General features: G+C 41.4%; 1 protein-coding gene across 6 annotated transcripts in view; it reads left to right on the forward strand.

The window, feature by feature from the left end:
• HS6ST2 (heparan sulfate 6-O-sulfotransferase 2) overlaps positions 1 to 18,354 on the forward strand; it is a 309,515-nt gene that overhangs the window by 252,476 nt on the left and 38,685 nt on the right. For 4 of the 6 annotated variants that reach the window (XM_017509785.2, XM_037731810.1, XM_037731813.1 and 1 more), the window contains one exon: positions 13,085 to 13,171. The exons of the other annotated variants lie outside the window; for them this stretch is intronic. In XM_017509785.2, coding sequence (XP_017365274.1) covers positions 13,085 to 13,171 — 87 coding nt within the window. The remainder of the gene's footprint in view (positions 1 to 13,084; positions 13,172 to 18,354) is intronic. 6 annotated transcript variants of the gene reach the window in all.

An 18,354-nucleotide genomic window follows, 5' to 3' on the forward strand; every position in this document is an offset into this window, starting at 1 on the left:
TTTTTAAAATGTCTCTTTCTATATACATGCATACATACATATATGTGTGTGTGTGTGTGTGTGTGTGTGTGTGTAAATATATATGACACTGTCCTGTGGAGACTGTTCCTATAACTCCTGTAAAATCAGTGCTTCATAGTTTTGGCACCAGGAATAAGTGTGATTCTCCTGACAAAATGATACCTTTTTTTTTTAACGCAAGTTGAGAATTCTATTATCCAGCATGTTTCCCTTATTGCCTTGGTTGCCAGGGAAGTCAAAGCTAACCCCAGCATTCAATTTTGGTAATCTTGTTCTTCAAGATTTTGAGAATGAGTCTCTCACCCCTTCTAAAATATTTCTTCTGATCTTTTTCTTCCTCAGGATGACATTACAAGTGCACTTTAGGACAAGCTTTCTTAACTTTGGGGTATTAGATGGGTTATAAACTATAAAAAAAAATTACTCTGACCCTAGTCTGTGATGGTCCAAACCAACCAACCTGTGTTCTTCCTGGCCCATGCTACTTGCTCTGACATGGTGCTCTTTGAAATAAACCGGATTTCTGTTAGTTACAGCCCCTATTTTTACACTGGAGTTGATGCTTTTTTCCTATATTAATCATGAATTATAATTTCTGTATATCCCCAATATCACAACAAGTGGGGATGGGGAGGCAAAGAGCAGCATGCATCTATTTTTTTTCCTTATCTCTGGAGCTGGTTGTATAAAGCTGTCAAGAAGGAAATTTCCACTTAAACCAGAACCTTCCAGCGCTAAGAGTGCCGACCAGTAGCGATTACGGATGCTAGGATTGTTTTACTTGGTGTCTTACTTGACTTTCAGTTTGTCACCATCACTTGACAGAATTAAAAATTGCCTCTGTTCTATCTGCTGATTTCTTGAAGGGGACAGCCTATTAAAGAAAAGACAGTGAGCAGGAAACAAAGACTCTGTACTATGCCCAGAAACTAAAGCTAGATAGGTCAGGCCTCATGACTGCAAGCAGTTGGTTCTGTTGCAGTCTGCGGTCATCCACAGGACACGGACAACTTTTCTCTAGAACCATGGGCAGTTGGGCAATGTGCTTTGACAGAGTGTGACTGAGTTTTGACATCCTGGCAAGTGGGCTGTAAAAGACATGACCCCTTAATTGAAATAAAACGCCCACCTAGGCATACAAAGGATGAGTTGACAGAGTCCTTAAGGGAAATTTTTAATTGTTTACCTTGATTGATTGATTGAAACGGGGTCTCACTGTGTCACCCAGGCTGGAGTGCAGTGGTGTGGTCATAGCTCACTGCATCCTTGACTTACCTGGCTCAAGAGATCCTCCCATCTGAGCTTCTGGAGCACCTGGACCTTCCAGCAAGTGCCACCATGCCTGGATCATTTAAACTTTTTTGTAGAGACAAGGTCTCACTATGTTATCCAGACTGGTCTCAAACTTCTGAGCTCAAGAGATCATCCTGCATCATCCACCCAAAGTACTGGGATTACAGGTGTGAACCCCCATGCCGGGCCTGGGAAATTTTTAAAAAGAAACAGCAGAACTTTTTGAGAGTAAGAGGGGCATACTCGCCTTATGGGGTTTTATTTTCTCCTGGGTTTCTGAAACGTTAATACTGAACTGGCCTCTCACAAGCCATAGACAAAGCTGAGAATATCAAAGGTAACTAATAAACTGCTCTGAAAATAGAAAAGGTTAACGTTGTTAGTATAGAGTAGATGAGGTCTTAAAATCCATAATTCTAAGAATCCCAGGAGAAACACTGAACAGCTTTTTAAAGCCATTTCTTTTGCCCCCAACCACGAAGGATTGTTTATATCCCTTTGAGGCAGCTAGTTGGATTCCCCTCTTTCCAATTCTGGGATTCCATGAGATAAATACCATCTTGTTTCCTTTATGTGCCAACTCTACTTTCTGCTGCTGGAAACGTCTTTGCTACTTTCAGGGCCCTCTCCTTTTAGATCCGAAGGTCTGGTCTCCTTCCCTAAGGCATGATGATTGACTGACATTCTTGAGCCCCAGTGAAGGTTCTAGCCTTTCACAGCTTACATTATTTGCCCACCTCACATAGAATCATTCTCTAAAATGTATATTTCTGAGGTGACTGGACACATACATCCTCCATTGAGAGGGGGTCTGAAAATGGTTTAATATGGTTTAATATTTATGGCATCTTTTCCTTGACAGTGTCAATAACAGAGTGAAGACTGCAATTTTCTTACCAAAATTAAGGGAAGTCAGGGATAGGGCAGCCTCTTCCTATAGTAGCATCTGCCCCGCCAGTACTGAGAACATTCTCTGCAAGGAGTTTGCTCTTTGTCATTTAGACATTAGATATTTTAAATAATAAGCATGATTTCTACCTTTTGTGTTTTTATCACTGGAATTTTCTATCTCTCCCCTTCTCCATCTGCTCTAAGCCAAGATGTGTCTTCAGACAGTGACATCTTGCACTATGATTAAAGTGCTTAGTATAGAGAAATGGGTGGATACCAGGTTTGCATAGGTTTTAATAATTTATTAAATAAGAAGTTGATTGCTTCGTGGCTGGGGAGAACCAGAGGACCATTGTTTGAAAGCTCACGACCTGTATTACAAAGAGGTGACAGAAATGATATCATGACTCTCAGGAAGTGCAGTCTTTTGGAAGTGTTCGTCAAGTGGATCTTGGCATAAGACTGACTTAAATTACTTCTCTTATTTTTAAATTTGTTGTAGAGACAAGGGTCTCGCCATATTGCCCAGGTTGGTCTCGAACTCCTGGCTTCAAGTGATCCTTCTGCCTTGGCCTCCCAAATAGCTGGGATTATAGGCATGAGCCACCATGCCCAGCCCTTAAATTCTGATTATATCAGAGATAAGTTTTGAAGCCAAGTCGAGAGCAGTAAGACCCATTTCTGATTTTCCACATAATAAAGGAAACAAACCAGGGACAGTAATCAAGAGTGGATTTGTTGTTTCTTTGGGAAGTTATAACCATATTTACATAACCTTTAAAACAGTTATGGCATCTAGTTGAGGTACCAAAACAGTTTATTTTTTTTAATTAACCTTTGTTGCAATAAAGAAGGCCAGATAGACAAAAATACATCCGAAATAAATAATTCTATATTTGTTTGGTTCACAATGCTTCCTTCAGCATACTACAGGTCATCTTTGCTAGGAATTGATGAGAACAGGTTGCATGTAATTACAAAGGCTCCTTGGTGGGATGAAGGACAGGATGACAGATGAAATACCACAGCTAATCAGATAAGTGCACCAGAGAAAAGCAACATGTAATGCCTGGAAACCCAAGACACAAGACTTTTTTTTTTTTTTTTTTTTTTTGGTGAGACAGAGTTTTGCTCTTGTTGCCCAGGCTGGAGTACAATGATGCTACATAATATTTGCAAAGGAGATTCTACATAGAAATAGCATGCATTCAAACAAAGATATGATGCCTGAATGTGTGGTACCTGAGTAGTTTAAAAATTGAAATAGTTTCATGTTTTATCTGTCCCTGTACATATACATGAAAAGGAAAACACAAAATCCTTTGGTTTAAAGGGTCAGTGTTTTTAACAGACGCCTGAACGCATAGTTTGGGGGAACTTTTCTCTGCTTACTAGCCCAGAAAGCATTTTCAATACCTTATTGGCATGACCCTTCTACTTGATTTATGAGGAATCAGATGTACTTTTTGTTTGTTTTTGAGACAAGGTCTCGCTCTGTTGCCCTGCCTGGAGTGCAGTGGTGCAATCACAGCTCACTGCAGCCTTGACTTCCCAGGCTCCAGCCATTTTCCCAACTCAGCGTCTCAAGTAGCTGGGATGACAGGCATGTGCCACCATACCCAGCTAATTTTGTTTTTATTTTTGTAGAGACAGAGTCTTGCTATGTTGTTCAAGCTGGTCTTGGACTCCTGAGCACAAACAATCTTCTCAGCCTCCCAAAGTGCTGGGATTACAAAGATGAGCCACCACATGTAGCCCAAATGCACTTTTAGGTACTGAATATATTTGGCCCCCTAGAAAGTAATTAAGATACCAAGCTCAGCAACAGGGAAGTATTTGAATGCTCTTGGCTTTGGGCACAATATGGACTGAAGCTAGAGAATAAGTACCCCATACCCCAGTGTCAAAATCAGAAGTCTTGGTTAAGAAGGACCAACCCTGCCTCAATGACCCAACTTGTCCAAGTTCTAGATATAAAGACATAATATGATCTCAGCACTTCCTGATTTCAGTGCCAAGCTTTTTCCACAACACCAGGGCTGCTTCCAGTTAGTTTGGCAACACTATTCTCCAAAGTTGCTAAATCCCACTGGTTTACTCTACTTGAGTTTCCTGTCTGTTGCCACTAGAGCTAAGAAATATTCCTGCAATAGGCTATCACTTTTTAGTCATGACCTCTAACCTAGTATGTGTCGGTCAGTCAATTCAATTCAATAAACATGTTAGAAGCAAAATTTACCAGGTATGATTTTCAGTCAGCAGGTGCTGAAAACCTTGTATGTGGCAAGTGTAATCAGAGATATTGTGAACAGATGTGAATACAATTTGCCCTTGTACTTAAAGAAGTTAATATGCAATGTGCAGGCAGAGTGGACATTTTTGAAAATTCCATAAGAACATATTAAGTAGAAAGTTAAACAAGGTGATAATTCACCAGGGAGAAGGAAATGAGCCTTCCCCCAGACACTTAGTTTTATTCTGTAGTATAAAATCAGAATCTCACCTCCAAATGAATGGGCTGACTGACTTTTCTTTGTTCTCTGTGTGCTAATTCTTGCCATTGCAGTTGGCTTCTTCGGCTTTTCCTAAAAAGTTCACTGGGACTTTTCCGTCCTCCTCTGGGGACTCCCTAATGTATAATGTTCACCAACGAGGCTCCAGTTGTGAATTTTTAATTATGCGGGATCATTTTCAGTAAATAGAACTTCGGGCTTAATTAATGCTGTCAGATCCAATCTTTATCTCACCTGCTCTGGAGCTCCACTCTGTGGTGTTTGCAGTAATCGCCACTTCCCCAGAAAAGAGGAGCTTCTGCAGAGATGGATGTCAGCAGCCCTTTGCATTCTCATCTGTCCTCCTCAGAAGCCCTACACTGAAGCAGTTTATCCAGCAGATTCGAATTTTGTTGTCTGGAATGCAGGGGACAATGGATATTGTTCTTTCAATTCCTACTAACTGTGGTTGTCTCATGCTTCTTGTGAGGCAGTTCTCGAAGTGGAAACATTACCATCATCTGGGAACCTGATAGAATTGTAAATTCTCAGGTCCCATCCTAGACCTCCTGAATCAGAAACACTGGGGGTGGCGCCCTGCCATCTGCATTTAGAACATACTCTAAGTTTTCTGATGTATGATTAAGTCTATGAGCCACTGTTGAGAGAAAACATTTCAAACTAAGGATAAGCATAATTTCATTCTATTTTTTTGAAAATTCTCATAACCCAGTTTTTTTTTCTGATTTACAATTCTTTAACAAAAACCAAAAATCCTACTTTTCATAATGGAAACTCATATTTACCTTTGCTCTCCACAACTTCCCTAAGCATAGGCAGTTGTTTCCTGTTTTATTTCCCTAGCATGTTTTCACACTTGTTTATTCTACTTGGTAAAATGTATTGTTATGTAGCTGTTCACATGCTTGCCTTCTCCACTAGCCTTGGGGCCACCTGCCAGCAGGAACCTTGTCACACTCGTAATTGTATCCCCAAGGCTACATAGTAAACACACATTAAAGGGCATAAACACACATTCAATATTTTCTCAGCGGATAAATTAGTTAACATTGTATAATTTTCAAAACTAGGTAATGGCCTTAAGAAGTAGGACTAGCAGAATAGGAAACTGAGACCCAGAGACATTAAAGGATTCAGTTAGTAAAAGGTTGCAGAGCCAGGGCTAACAACCAAAGCTTACCTCAGTATGGGAAAGGTGATGGCCACATGTCCCTCAACACTGGCCTAATAAGCTAAACTCCACTCAGGAAGCTTGGGATACTTTGATTCTTCAAGGACAAAGCCCTTGATTTACACCCAGACAGGTTGCCCTCTGCCCCTAACTGTGGTGATGTTACTTAGTTTGGCCATTATGTACCACCCAGGATGTTAAGAGAGTGTAGCTGAGGTTGCCAGTTGGTGAGACAGGTGCAGAGACTGAGAATCAAGAGGAAAGAGAATCATGTAGAAAAATAGGAGTAGATTTTGGTACTATTGTAGGTATAAATCCTAGTATTCAGTTAGTCCATGGTGAAGAGAAAATGTCTGAACTGCAACCGAAGCCAAGGTAGAAAGCTCAATTTTGCTCATCTGCCGGGGTGTCCTTCTTATGCTTGCTCTGTGAGGTGTTTCCATCACAGAAATGGGTTGGCAATGGTTGCCACCCAACTCTTAGCACCCAGCTTGCCTTGTCATCTGTAAGCAATCTGGCTGGGCTGGGAGAATGCGGAGAAACAGGCTATGGGCATGGGATGAAGAAAGCCACCGGCCACACCAGGAACGAGGCCTTCACTTTCTCTCATTAACTTTACCATTGGTCTCTACATAACTAAGTTACCTGGCTTAGACTCTTTTACCTGGACCCCTGGCATACAAGTCTTTGTAACACACTTGTAAATCCTCCTAGACTGAGGTGGAGGTAAACAGATTCTAGCATAGGATGCTTCTTGAAACACTCCTTAATTATAGTGGATCAGTGTCCCATCAGGCCTCACTGCTTATCCCATGGCTTTGAGTACCACTTTGGAGCAACGACTGTACGTCTGACCGTCTTTCTTCTTGAGCTCAAGTTCCATCTCTCTAATTGTCTACTGGACACTGTCCATCAATACTCCAACTCGATAAACCCCAAACCAAATCCGTCATCTTCTTCTCTAGTCCAGATCTCCCTCCCAACTACTCTATCTCTTTCACTGGCAGAGTAAATTTGTTCTCAGTCACCCAGCTTGCAAACCTTCTCAGCAGCCTTCATTTAGGGTTTATTCTCATTCCCCAAACATAGTCAGTCCCCAAGTTCTGTCATATTTTCTTTCGCTATGTCAGGCATAGTTTCTTTCTTTCCACCCCTATAACTGGCATTCCAGCCCAGTCTCTCATTGTATTTCAGAGCTCAATTACTCCAAACCATTCAATTCCAGAACTATGGTTTCTGCTCCTCAATCCCTGATGTGATGGAGAAGCCCAGAGTTAGATGTGAATGCAACAGTTGTATAATACCACTTACAACTGTTAGATACAGTTCCATTGGCCTCTGATAGTCTGTAACTTAGGTCCACACTGTTGGTAAAGACACATGGGATTAGTCAGCTTAAATGAGAAAATAATATAATTTAGAAACTGACTCATGTTATTTCTTGGTCACAACGAGGCATTTAGTGATGTGACCATTACTCTCTGGGCAGAAACAACATGTACCAAGAAGTGAAGAGAGCAAAATAGCAACAAAAAACAATGAGCCCATTGCTGCAGTCCCTGATGACCTGTGGTGAGCTGCTTGAGTGAAAAGTTAATGGAAGGGGAGAGGGCAAGATAATGTGAGCGCCCTGGCTGCCGTTTCCAAGAGTTTTTGCAATTCCAGAGTAACTGTGAACTTCATTGTGAATGGTTTACCCGATCAGTTTAATTCCCTGTGCTTTGTAGTTAAGAAGACTAAGACAGCAACAAGTTAAATGCCTTGCTGGCAGCCAGGATTAGAACATGGGATTCCTGAATAAATGCTTTGAACTTATGAGGTTGCTTCTGAGAGATCATAGTTACACTGGGCTTCATAGCAATATAAATGAGCATTTCCCTTCCTTCTGAAATCCTCAGTTATTATCCATAGCTAGGCAAAGGGAAAGTAGAAGAGGACATTAAATAAAAAGACATCTCACTGAACTGAACTTTCTTTGCCAGATGATTAACAGAAATATAGATAATGGACATAAGATACTTAAAAGAGGAAGGACTCTAATTTAGACACCTCGGGCAAAAGAAATGAAAAAGTTTGGAACAAAGAAAGAAAGAAAACTACTCAGGCCATAACCTAACAAGATAGAAAAAATGAAATGCAGAAATGCAGAAGTATTATCAGCTTTAATTAAGGGAAATCAATATTTGAAGAGCTGTCTTGCTCAACAACAGAACAAGGGCAAACATACTTCAGAAATGCGAGCCTCTTAGAAAACAGAAGAGCAGGTTTTCATGGGGAAACAATCATGATTGAAAAACCTTTCAAAAGATGATGACGTTGTCTGTCTGTTGGAGAGGGGCCTCAAGCACCTGTGTGGGAGGCTGACTAGATGAGCTTCTATCCCTGGGAGAGTCTATCTGTTTAAAGTGCATTTTCTCAACCCAGGAGTGTTCAGGAGCCTAGAGGCATCTCTAGAGAGTAAAGAATAGCCAGCATTTCCCTTAGAGAGATTTGAGACAAACCCTCAACAATAAAGTGGGCTTCATCTCAGTTATCACTCACAAGAACACACATTGGAAAACATTAAGAACCATACAAATGAAACAGATGTGTTATTATTTTAGAGGCACTCTTCAACCATCCAAGCAAGCTTGCTTGAGAATCCTTTCTAAGCTCACCTTTTTTTGTGATGCACATGATGACCAACCTTCAATGAGTGGAGTCCAATTCTCCCAGACCGTTCCTCTTCAGGGATGGAAGATATGTGACATGTGTCACCACTTTCTTCTCTCAAACTGGTACAAGACATTAATACTGAATCAAGACGCTTATTTCCATTGAGCTCTAATGTGTCCTTTTCATTTATTTGCTCAACAAATATTTTTTGAGTGCCCAGTTAAAAGTGAGTTGGAGAGACAGATAAATAAAATATAAGCGGCCGGGCGCGGTGGCTCAAGCCTGTAATCCCAGCACTTTGGGAGGCCGAGGCGGGTGGATCACGAGGTCAAGAGATCGAGACCATCCTGGTCAACATGGTGAAACCCCGTCTCTACTAAAAATACAAAAAATTAGCTGGGCATGGTGGTGCGTGCCTGTAATCCCAGCTACTCAGGAGGCTGAGGCAGGAGAATTGCCTGAACCCAGAAGGCGGAGGTTGCGGTGAGCCGAGATCGCGCCATTGCACTCTAGCCTGGGTAACAAGAGTGAAACTCCGTCTCAAAAATAAAATAAAATAAAATAAAATAAAAGCAACACTAAGAGCACCACATACTAAGTGCCTAGTAAAAGATATATAGACAGTAAGTATCATAGCCCAACCTGTTCTTTGGAAATACAATTTCAATTTCCTGGGACCAGAAAATTAATTTTTAAAATTTCAGTATTATTGTAGTTGCATCAGCACAACTATTTTTCATGGATCTGAGATGATTTAATTCCAAAAAGAGCTTACAAAGGAGATGCAGAAGTTTCTGTATGCCGCCCATCAAGAAAGTCAGTCAGGTGTGTTTAAACCGTGGGGTTCTTCTCCCACAAGTACCTTTGACCAAATGGCAAAATTCAGATTAGAGTGGGTCTAATTGCCATTTTGGTTTAAGTACACTGCATACCACTTCAGCATCAAATCATTCAATCAGAAACACTTTGAAAATGCTAAAGAGTTGGGTTAGTGGCCGTTTTCCCACCTGAATACAATGTGCATAATACTGCAAGATTGTTTCTTTACTTTAGTAATGTTGGAGACATTTATGGAGCATGTGGGAAAGGGTTTTCTTCATAGATGGAGATGGACAGCCAACCAGACAGATAGAAGGAGAGCTGGTACTCATTAACTTTTCCCAACAGAAACTCACCTGGAATTGTTTTCATAGGCCTTAAATGAAGCTTGGTTGTGAGGCACTAGAGAGAGGAAAGCAGCGTATCCATAGAAAAGGATAGCTAGTCAGGTGAGGTGGAGGAAGCCTGGATCCACACCCTTGGGAATTACAAAACATAGCCTTTGAGATTACAATTCAAAGATGAGATGAAAGTGAGGAGGGCTGACAAGTAGTCTAGAGATGGACAAATCAAAAGAATAACTACTGGGGTAGATCTGTTTCAAATATGTAAGTTAGGAACTCTAATTCAAGGAGCACCCCCCCCACACACACACCAATTTCATATATCTCAAATTATATCTATATGTCTTTGAAACAGGTTGGGTTTATTCCGGTAAATCCTTGGTATTGCTGGATGTTTCAGTGACCAAAATTCTTGGCAGAATCTTAATCTTTAGGTCTTTGCCCCAAAGATCTTTGAGACTCCCAGATAGTCTGTAGCTGCAGTATTTTCTCTTTCTCATGGAACCCTTATGGAAAATGCAGCGTCCTTGATATCACCGCTTTAGATCTCCTTCTATCTCAAGGTTTCAGAATTATAGCATCTTGCCCAGGCTTATCTACCTGACCTGGATTTTGGGGGAGGAATGAGAACATTTTTTGTTAATGTTAAGCAAACTTTTCTATACCACAGTCATTAGTACATCTACAAAATTGAGCTCCTAGGAGCCAAGCCAGCCACAAGTTCTTCTTGATCCCCCTTTCAGATACATTTCTTCACTGTTAATGGATCTTGTTATTTGCATAGAACAAACATTTCCAGTGAGTTGATTAATTTTACCCCCAGTCTTGGTGCCATGTCTTCACTGTGTGATTTATTGCTGGCAATGTTTTTGTTTTTGTTTCCCCAAGATCTGCACTTCTGGGATTTGGCAGTAGGTCAGAGGGGTCCTTATTCATATCTTTTAAAGGATTACTGCTCTAGGACCACCTTCCTGCTAGAGTAGCAGTTGACAATAATGAGGCTGCCACTGCCAGGTGATAGCTTTCCCTGATGTGCTACTGTGTCCTGCATTGAGAGCTTAAACAGGGTCAATTATAATGTAGATTATAGAGGACCCTAGTGCCCAAGGCGCAGACATTTAGCAGTAGGGATGGATGTTTTTTATCAAGAAAAGGTGGAAGGTGGGGGGGAATGAATGAGCTTAGTGACTCAGCATTTAGTGACTTAGTGATGACTTAAATGATCGCCTACTCTGAGCCCTGTGGTGTGCATGAGACACGTCAAAAATATCCCTTGTTTCTGAATGCTTCCAGCCAAGTTTCCCACTGCCTACTGCTTGAGTGAGGGGCTAGGAGGAGGAAGGCTCAGTGGCCAGTGACCAGGGCCCAAGAGTGAGGAAGTTGACACCTACTTTTGTGACACAGAGCATATTAGCATATTGTGTTCTTTGCATCAGGCTATGCCAAACTTCTGGAAGAGACAATTTTGAATTTGTGAGGAGGATACCCAGGATGGTGCCTGGTCTCAGGCCGCTAAGGGAATCCGTTGCCAGGAAATCATCATGGATGGATAGAGGTAGCACCAAGTGAGTTCTTCAGTCCCCACTCAGAATGTGGCCACATTCTGGTGAATCTGTGAGTGGTACAGGGTAATGTAACTGCACTGTGCAGGAATCCCAGCACTTCATTCCAGTGGGCTTCTGCCCCTCCTCTGAGATAGAATGTGTGTCAGAGCCACCACACTAGCAGCAGAGCCAGAGCTCACATGGGTATCTCCCACTTCCAAAAGCTGCTATTCGTACCCCTTAGACACTGACTCTTTTTTTTTTTGGGACGGAGTTTCGAGCTTGTTACCCAGGCTGGAGTGCAATGGCACAATCTCAGCTCACTACAACCTCCACCTCCTGGATTCAAGCCATTCTCCTGCCTCAGCCTCCCAAGTAGCTGGGATTACAGGTGCCCATCACCATGCCTGGCTAATCTTTTTGCATTTTTACTAGAGACAGGGTTTCACTATGTTGGCCAGGCTGGTCTCAAACTCCTGACCTTGTGATCTGCCTGTCTCAGCCTTGCAAAGTTCTGGGATTACAGGTGTGAGCCACTGTGCCCAGCCTAGATGCTAACTTTTAAGTGCTTGGACAGTTGCTGTCTCTCCAACTTTTCCTGATCAGCCTTTTCCCATGCCCACACACATCTTTATTACTTTTGCAATCACCAGGAACCCATGATTATCTCTTGTTCCAATTACATCCATGAAGTCATTTGAAGCTGATGGGTGCATGGCAGAAGTATATTTTGTGACTCCCAGCCCGCCCCACATATAAATACAGCTACTTGCAGACACCTATTTTGGAGGTACTTAAAAGGTTCATAAATATCTGAAAAGCTATTTGACATTTTCTGAGACAATATTCTTTGCCACAAAAAAGCCAAGATACATATTTTTCTTTTTTACCTTCACTTTTTATAAAAGGTTATGCTGACGTAGAACTTACTAACAAAAAAAAATCTTCCTGATGAAATCAGGATAAATAGTTCCACACATTGTCAGGTGGAGAGAAAGGCTTTGAATTGGTTTCCATGGAAATCTGAAGATGAAGTAAAGGAATAATTTTGAGGCAGAGCAGCTGAACTGAAGATAATGGTAAAATAGTTTGATAAAGGAAATAGAATAATCAAGAAGACTCCAATCAATTATTCCTTTTTGTTTACCTTTAGGTGATTAATTCGTCTGCGTTTATTAACCTGATGAGATTAAGCAGACCTTCCTTGTGATTTATTTCGTAATTGTTTCCAAGGTTTGACATAAGCTGTGGAGTTATTGAAGGTGGAGATTTAAATTCAATTACTCATGAAGGAGGTGGTGCTTCTTCTGAAAGAATATCTGAATTCACGGACTTTCCATGTAACATTATGAGTGAAAATTATTAATTCATCCGATAGTATCTCCCAAAGACTTTTAGAAGTCATTTGGCATCCACACACTTCACTGAAAGTCAGCAGCTTCAGAACTGAACGTGTAATGAAGAGAATTCAGTGCCTGGAAAGAAAGCATTATATTTTAAAGACTTGTTATTTTTATACTTTTTTTAAGCTAGAGGCTCCTTTGGGACCTGAGCTGTGGTGCTATCATTAATGGAATCCATGAGCTCAAGTTTTTAATGCCAAAAGGGTAGCTTTCTTTGAACTTGACCAGTGGTTCCCACTCAATACCTTTAAAGGGCACAACTGGACAAGATCATATTTTATTTTGACAGGAAAGAGAGAGAAAGAGAGAGATTGAGAGAGGAGAGCGATGTGCAGGCTGGCCTTGAAAGTCTTTAAATGAAGTGACTAATTGCGTTTTGTCTCTGTGGTCCTTGTTGTGTATGTGTTTTCTATTCTTTCTGTGGGTATAGTAAGGATAAACGGGGTTCTCCAAACACTAACGCAGTCGCCAACTCTCCATCATCCACAAAGGCCCGGAACACATCTAAGAGTGGAAAGTAAGTGAAAAAGTGCTCCTGTATCTCTAACATAGCTGTCAAAAAGTCAAGTGCTGTCCTCCTTTTGTCATCCATTCATATTCATTCAACAAAGATTTGTGGAGTGTCTTCTATGTGTCTCACACTGGGCTCGTCACTGGGGAACTGAAATGCGCAAGGCATGTGTCAGTAATATTGGGTGCATGAAGAACTAGGGAAGAGGGAGGAGAGGGATGGAAAAGTCAGGTGATGACTCTGGAAAGATAGTTTAGGGCTGACTGTGAAGGGCAAGGACATAAATCCATACGGGCAGTGTAAGAGGTGGACTACTAGTTTCAAAAATTAAAGAAAGCAGCAGCAGCACTGATTTATGACTTACAAAGTCCATGAAAATCTGTCTTGATCCATACACTGAGGTTTAGGCTTGAGTTAGAAGACTCTGGTAAGCTTTTCCATAAATTTCCTGGTTCAAGTACATTTCTGTTTTAACCATATCACTGATTTATATGATATGTATATTCTTTTCCTAATAACTAACATGCACCAGGTCCTATGTGAAGCTCTCTTTTTGGTATTATCAAAACTTGGATGGGCTGAATATTTGCAATATTAGATTGACCTTTTTGGGCTTATTCCAGAAGACAGCATGGGCCAATATCTCCCTTTGGCTTCAACAAAGTGTGGTAAGCTCAGGCAGTGTGATCCTGCACAGATGACATATCTCCAATTAGACACTTCCCCTTGGAAGTTGCTTCAGCGCTGTGGTGAATGACTCGAGTTCTCTGTAAGCTCCCTTTCCACGGTGTTGAGCATTGTGACAGGCAGAAACACAGCCCAGAAACAGCATGCAGCCTGCATCTGGGAAAAGATGAAGGATGCCTTCATCATGCTAAAAGCTCTAATCTAGCAATAAGATATGTCAGTACAAGAGCACGGCTTTGCAATGAAGGGTGAATTTGTAATGGTCATGTACTTTATGTATTCAGCATTGGACCGTAAATGCTGCACTTTGAATATGATCTTATATTCGATTCCCAAAGTGAAAGATCTATTGGCTGCCTTTTTTCCCTTCTTTTCCTCTGAATACCATTTCAGGTTTGCATATAAAGTTGAATGCAGGCTATCTTGCAGAATATAAAAAAACAGTGTTAAAGACATAAAACTAAATCTCCAAGCAGTTACAACTTATTTCAGTTATTTATTGCTGAGCACCACAATCAAAATGCTATATAAATTATGAAGGAAGGGAATTGATGCACACATTCCCAAGCAGCTGAATGTTTTAAAATTAGTCCCGATTCATTGTTAACATGTACTGTCAGTTAACAGGACGGCATTGGAGAAGTTCTTTTAACTCCATGCTTGCAGCAATGGCAGACCCTACCTGGGTACCTTGTACCTACCTGTCATACTGAGAGCTTCAGGGCACAGTCTCCATTTATTAGACCCTGATGTATAATTATGGGTGTTTGTGATTTGCTGTTGCCTTTCCAAAGGGGCCTTGTCTTGTTTCTTTTGGCTTTGCAGGAGTTCACTCTTTTACTTTTTGAGTGAAGAATCTCTGTGTGAGCTACAAAAGAAGCAATTGGTAGACTCTGAGTTGAGATGACATAGAGAATGCATACCTAATACCATACCCAGGTTTTCAACAGTGGGAGGCCTGAATAAATACATTCTTAAGTAGATAAAAATGATCTATATCTCACTTGCCATACTTGGATGCATCCCACGCTTCTGCCATGGTGAAGGGTCTTCCTCTTTGCACATTTTGAGCTAGGTGTCTTTTATTTGTCATGTATAGTGACTCATAGACTGAGCTAGTTCTGAATTCTTCATTGTTTTTGTTGGTTATTAGTGAAAAATTACAAGTTCACCGACATCCTCTTTCTAGATATGTGTGCCAGGGTTTCTTTCGCTGTGCTCCTCATCTTAGTCCTGTCCTAGCAGTTTTCAGGAGATTTTTCTTTTATCCATCACTGCACATTTTCTCCTTCTTTGATATCATTGTCAACAGGAGCAGTACTAGTCTTCTGTGCATATGGTGAAACTATGAGGAGCATTTTTCACACTACATAGAACAGTGCCTATGGATGTTTAGGTACTGTGTTCTAGTTCAGAGAGATTTGCGATTTCCAGTTCCTGCTGCACTGTCTATGCATTTCCTTAGCTTTGGTGTGTGTGATGGTGAGGTGGGGGATAGGTAGATGTCTCCACCCCAAGGCTCTTCCCCCTGGTGCATTTTCACAACAGCCAGCACAGAGGATGCCATGTTCTGCTGTTATTCGACCTAATAACAATAGGATATAGAGCAGTTTTTAAGAATGTTCCTATGTTGTTTTGATGCCAGACACAGGCTGGGAGATAGAAGGAGGGTTCTTTTCTTCTCTGAAAAGAAATTCAGTCTCCTTTTTTTATTTGAAGAAAACAAAAATGCAAAAATCAAGCTGCCTGAAATATGCATCGTGGCTAAAAATAAAGAATTTGTGTTGACTGAGTGTTGTAAACCAACCTGCGTCCCAAGCACTTGGTACATTTTTTCTCATAATCCTCGCCTATGAAAAGCTCATGAAACGGGCACTATTATTTCTTTTATACACACGAGGAATTGAGGCTCCAAGAGGATAATGATATGCCCACTTAAGGTCTCCAAATGAACAATTTTGGTAAAAATTCTTTTTTGGGCACCAATAGTAATAGTAGCCGGAACTAAAATATATTAAGCATCTACTTTGTGCCATATCACTGGACTCTGGGGCCATATAGATAAATATAAAATACTGTAGGTGCCCTCAAGCAGCTCACAGTCTTAGTAGGGATGACAGAGGATGACAACGTGGCATTTAAGTGCTACAATCCCTAGCTGATGTCAGTGTTGGGGTGGGAAATAGGTCATATGGGGATATCATTAAAGGCTCCTGAGAAGCGGTCCTTGAGGTCTTTGATTTTATCCATTTACCCTTTAGGTAGCAAGGCCAAGTCAGAGGAAGAATATGCAAGCCAGTCACTCCGGGGGGGGGGGCGGGGTAGAATCCTCTATATCTTGGTCAGAACATGTTGGAGTTGTGGATTAGGTCAAAGCTAAAACGGAATGTCTAATTCCACCTTTTTCTGATTTTCGGTACATTTTGAGCCTACTGAGATTCAGTGTAGCATGCTGAATCACTTAGGAAACCTACAGCTTGAATGTTGCATCAGTTCTGCTTGCTCTGTTTCATTGCCTGGATGTGAAGCTGGGTAGCCAGCCCTCTGTTTCAGGGAAGAACAGATGGAATGGGATATGTCTGAGCAGCAGAGCCAGATTACCCTGGAAATGACTTTCAGGAAGGTGCAAGCAGTTTCTTCTATGCCGACAGTGAGCCAAATTGACAAGACAGAAAAAAAAATTCAGTGCAGAACTGTATCACTGAGATCGGGAAGCATAGGTTTTGCAGAAGTTGACCCATGACCAATCAGGCCAGGCCATGCATTTAGACTCACATAGGGTTCCCTTTGGTAATGTGAACCTGTTATTCTGGCCAACACAGCAGACCACAATCAATCCATTTGCTGACCCATTGGATTATCCCCAGAAAGCACTTAAACTGTCAAAGCTGAGCATGTGTAGTAGCCACCAAGAGCCTTTATAATGCGCATTTGATATCAGAACATTTTCATACTTTACATGAGACCAATTATTTTGCTGAACAGTTAAAGACACTCAGACTTAAGAAGGGTAAGTCACTTTCCGTGAGGCACACACTTAGCTACTAGCAAAAGGCAGCCTAGACTCCTGATCTTCGTTCCATGACCTTTCCACTGCAATGTACACTACAATTCTTCTCCCAGAGAGCAAGATACTTCAGGTGATCACACCAAGGGAGGCCAGGAGCCAGATCTCAGGATATCCAGCTGGGTGCTCTTCCATCATCTTGTGTGGGCTCTGCCAGCTATTGTAAAAATGGAGACTTTTTGGAAAAATTAGAATCATTCTGCTTTAAAAAAATTGTAACAGTAGCAGTGATGAAAGGAAAAAGCACGCACTTCTCAAATGCTTCATTTTTTTTTCTAAAATAATACCATTCAGGTTGTATTTGGACAGCTACCTTTCCTCAACAGTATTGTTGAGCCATCTCAAGCCTCGAATATACTCCATCAATGAAGCAGTAGAGAACTCATAGATCACTACAGCTATTCTCCCTCAAGTCAGCCAAACAAAGCTGAGGAGATACAGATTAGATTAGATAGATAGGTAGATAGACAGACAGATAGACATACATACATCTCTATCCATGTATGACATTCTGAGGCATCCGTTTAAAAATTAAATTGTCCAACATTGAGATAATGATGGAACCCTATCACTCCTCTCAGTCTGAGATGATTTTCACATAGGCTCAGGCTAGGGAATAACAAGAACCAAGTCCAATTTTCAAGTACTAGTGGAGGTCACAAATATTATGGGGCTAGGGCAGAGCAACCAAGCACAGTGCCTGGCAAATGATACTGTGTTGAGTTAAGCACTATAAGTGATGGCTTAAATGAATTAAACTAGGGGAAGGAGGGATATTAAAATGGGGAAAAAAGGTGTACAGAAGAGGAATATGAAATGATCAAGTCAAACCCTGCTCACTCCACAAATCTACTTGGGGTTGCCTCTGGTAGCAGATGCCACAGGAAGACTGACCTGTCTTTGCCAGAAGTATCTCATAGTGAACAAACCTGTTTATCTATTCAGCAGTATCTAGATGAGAGTAGTCAAGAGCACATGGCTTCATAAATAAACTAAACATACTGGCACCCCTTTGCTTTTGGCTGGCAGGAGCCAAATGAAAAACTTTTCTGCTTTAGAAAGATAAAGTGAAGGCTAGGCGCAGTGGCTCAGGCCTGTGATCCCAGCACTTTGGGAGGCCAAGGCGGGCAGATCATGAGGTCAGGAGTTCAAGACCATCCTGGCTAATAGGGTGAAACCCCATCTCTGCTAAAAATGCAGAAAATTAGCCAGGCATGGTGGGACACTGGGATATGCCTATAGTTGCAGCAACTTGGGAGGCTGAGGCAGGAGAATCTCTTGAACCCAGTAGGTGGAGTTTGCAGTGAGCTGAGATCACGTCACTGCACTCCAGCCTGCTTGACAGAGCAAGACTCTGTCAGAAAAAAAGGAAGAAAGGAAGAGAGAGAGAAAGAAAGAGAAAAAGAGATAAACAGAGAGAGAAAGAAAGAGAGAA

Source organism: Cebus imitator, unplaced genomic scaffold (assembly GCF_001604975.1).
Source record: "Cebus imitator isolate Cc_AM_T3 unplaced genomic scaffold, Cebus_imitator-1.0 Scaffold421, whole genome shotgun sequence".
NCBI lineage: Eukaryota > Metazoa > Chordata > Mammalia > Primates > Cebidae > Cebus > Cebus imitator.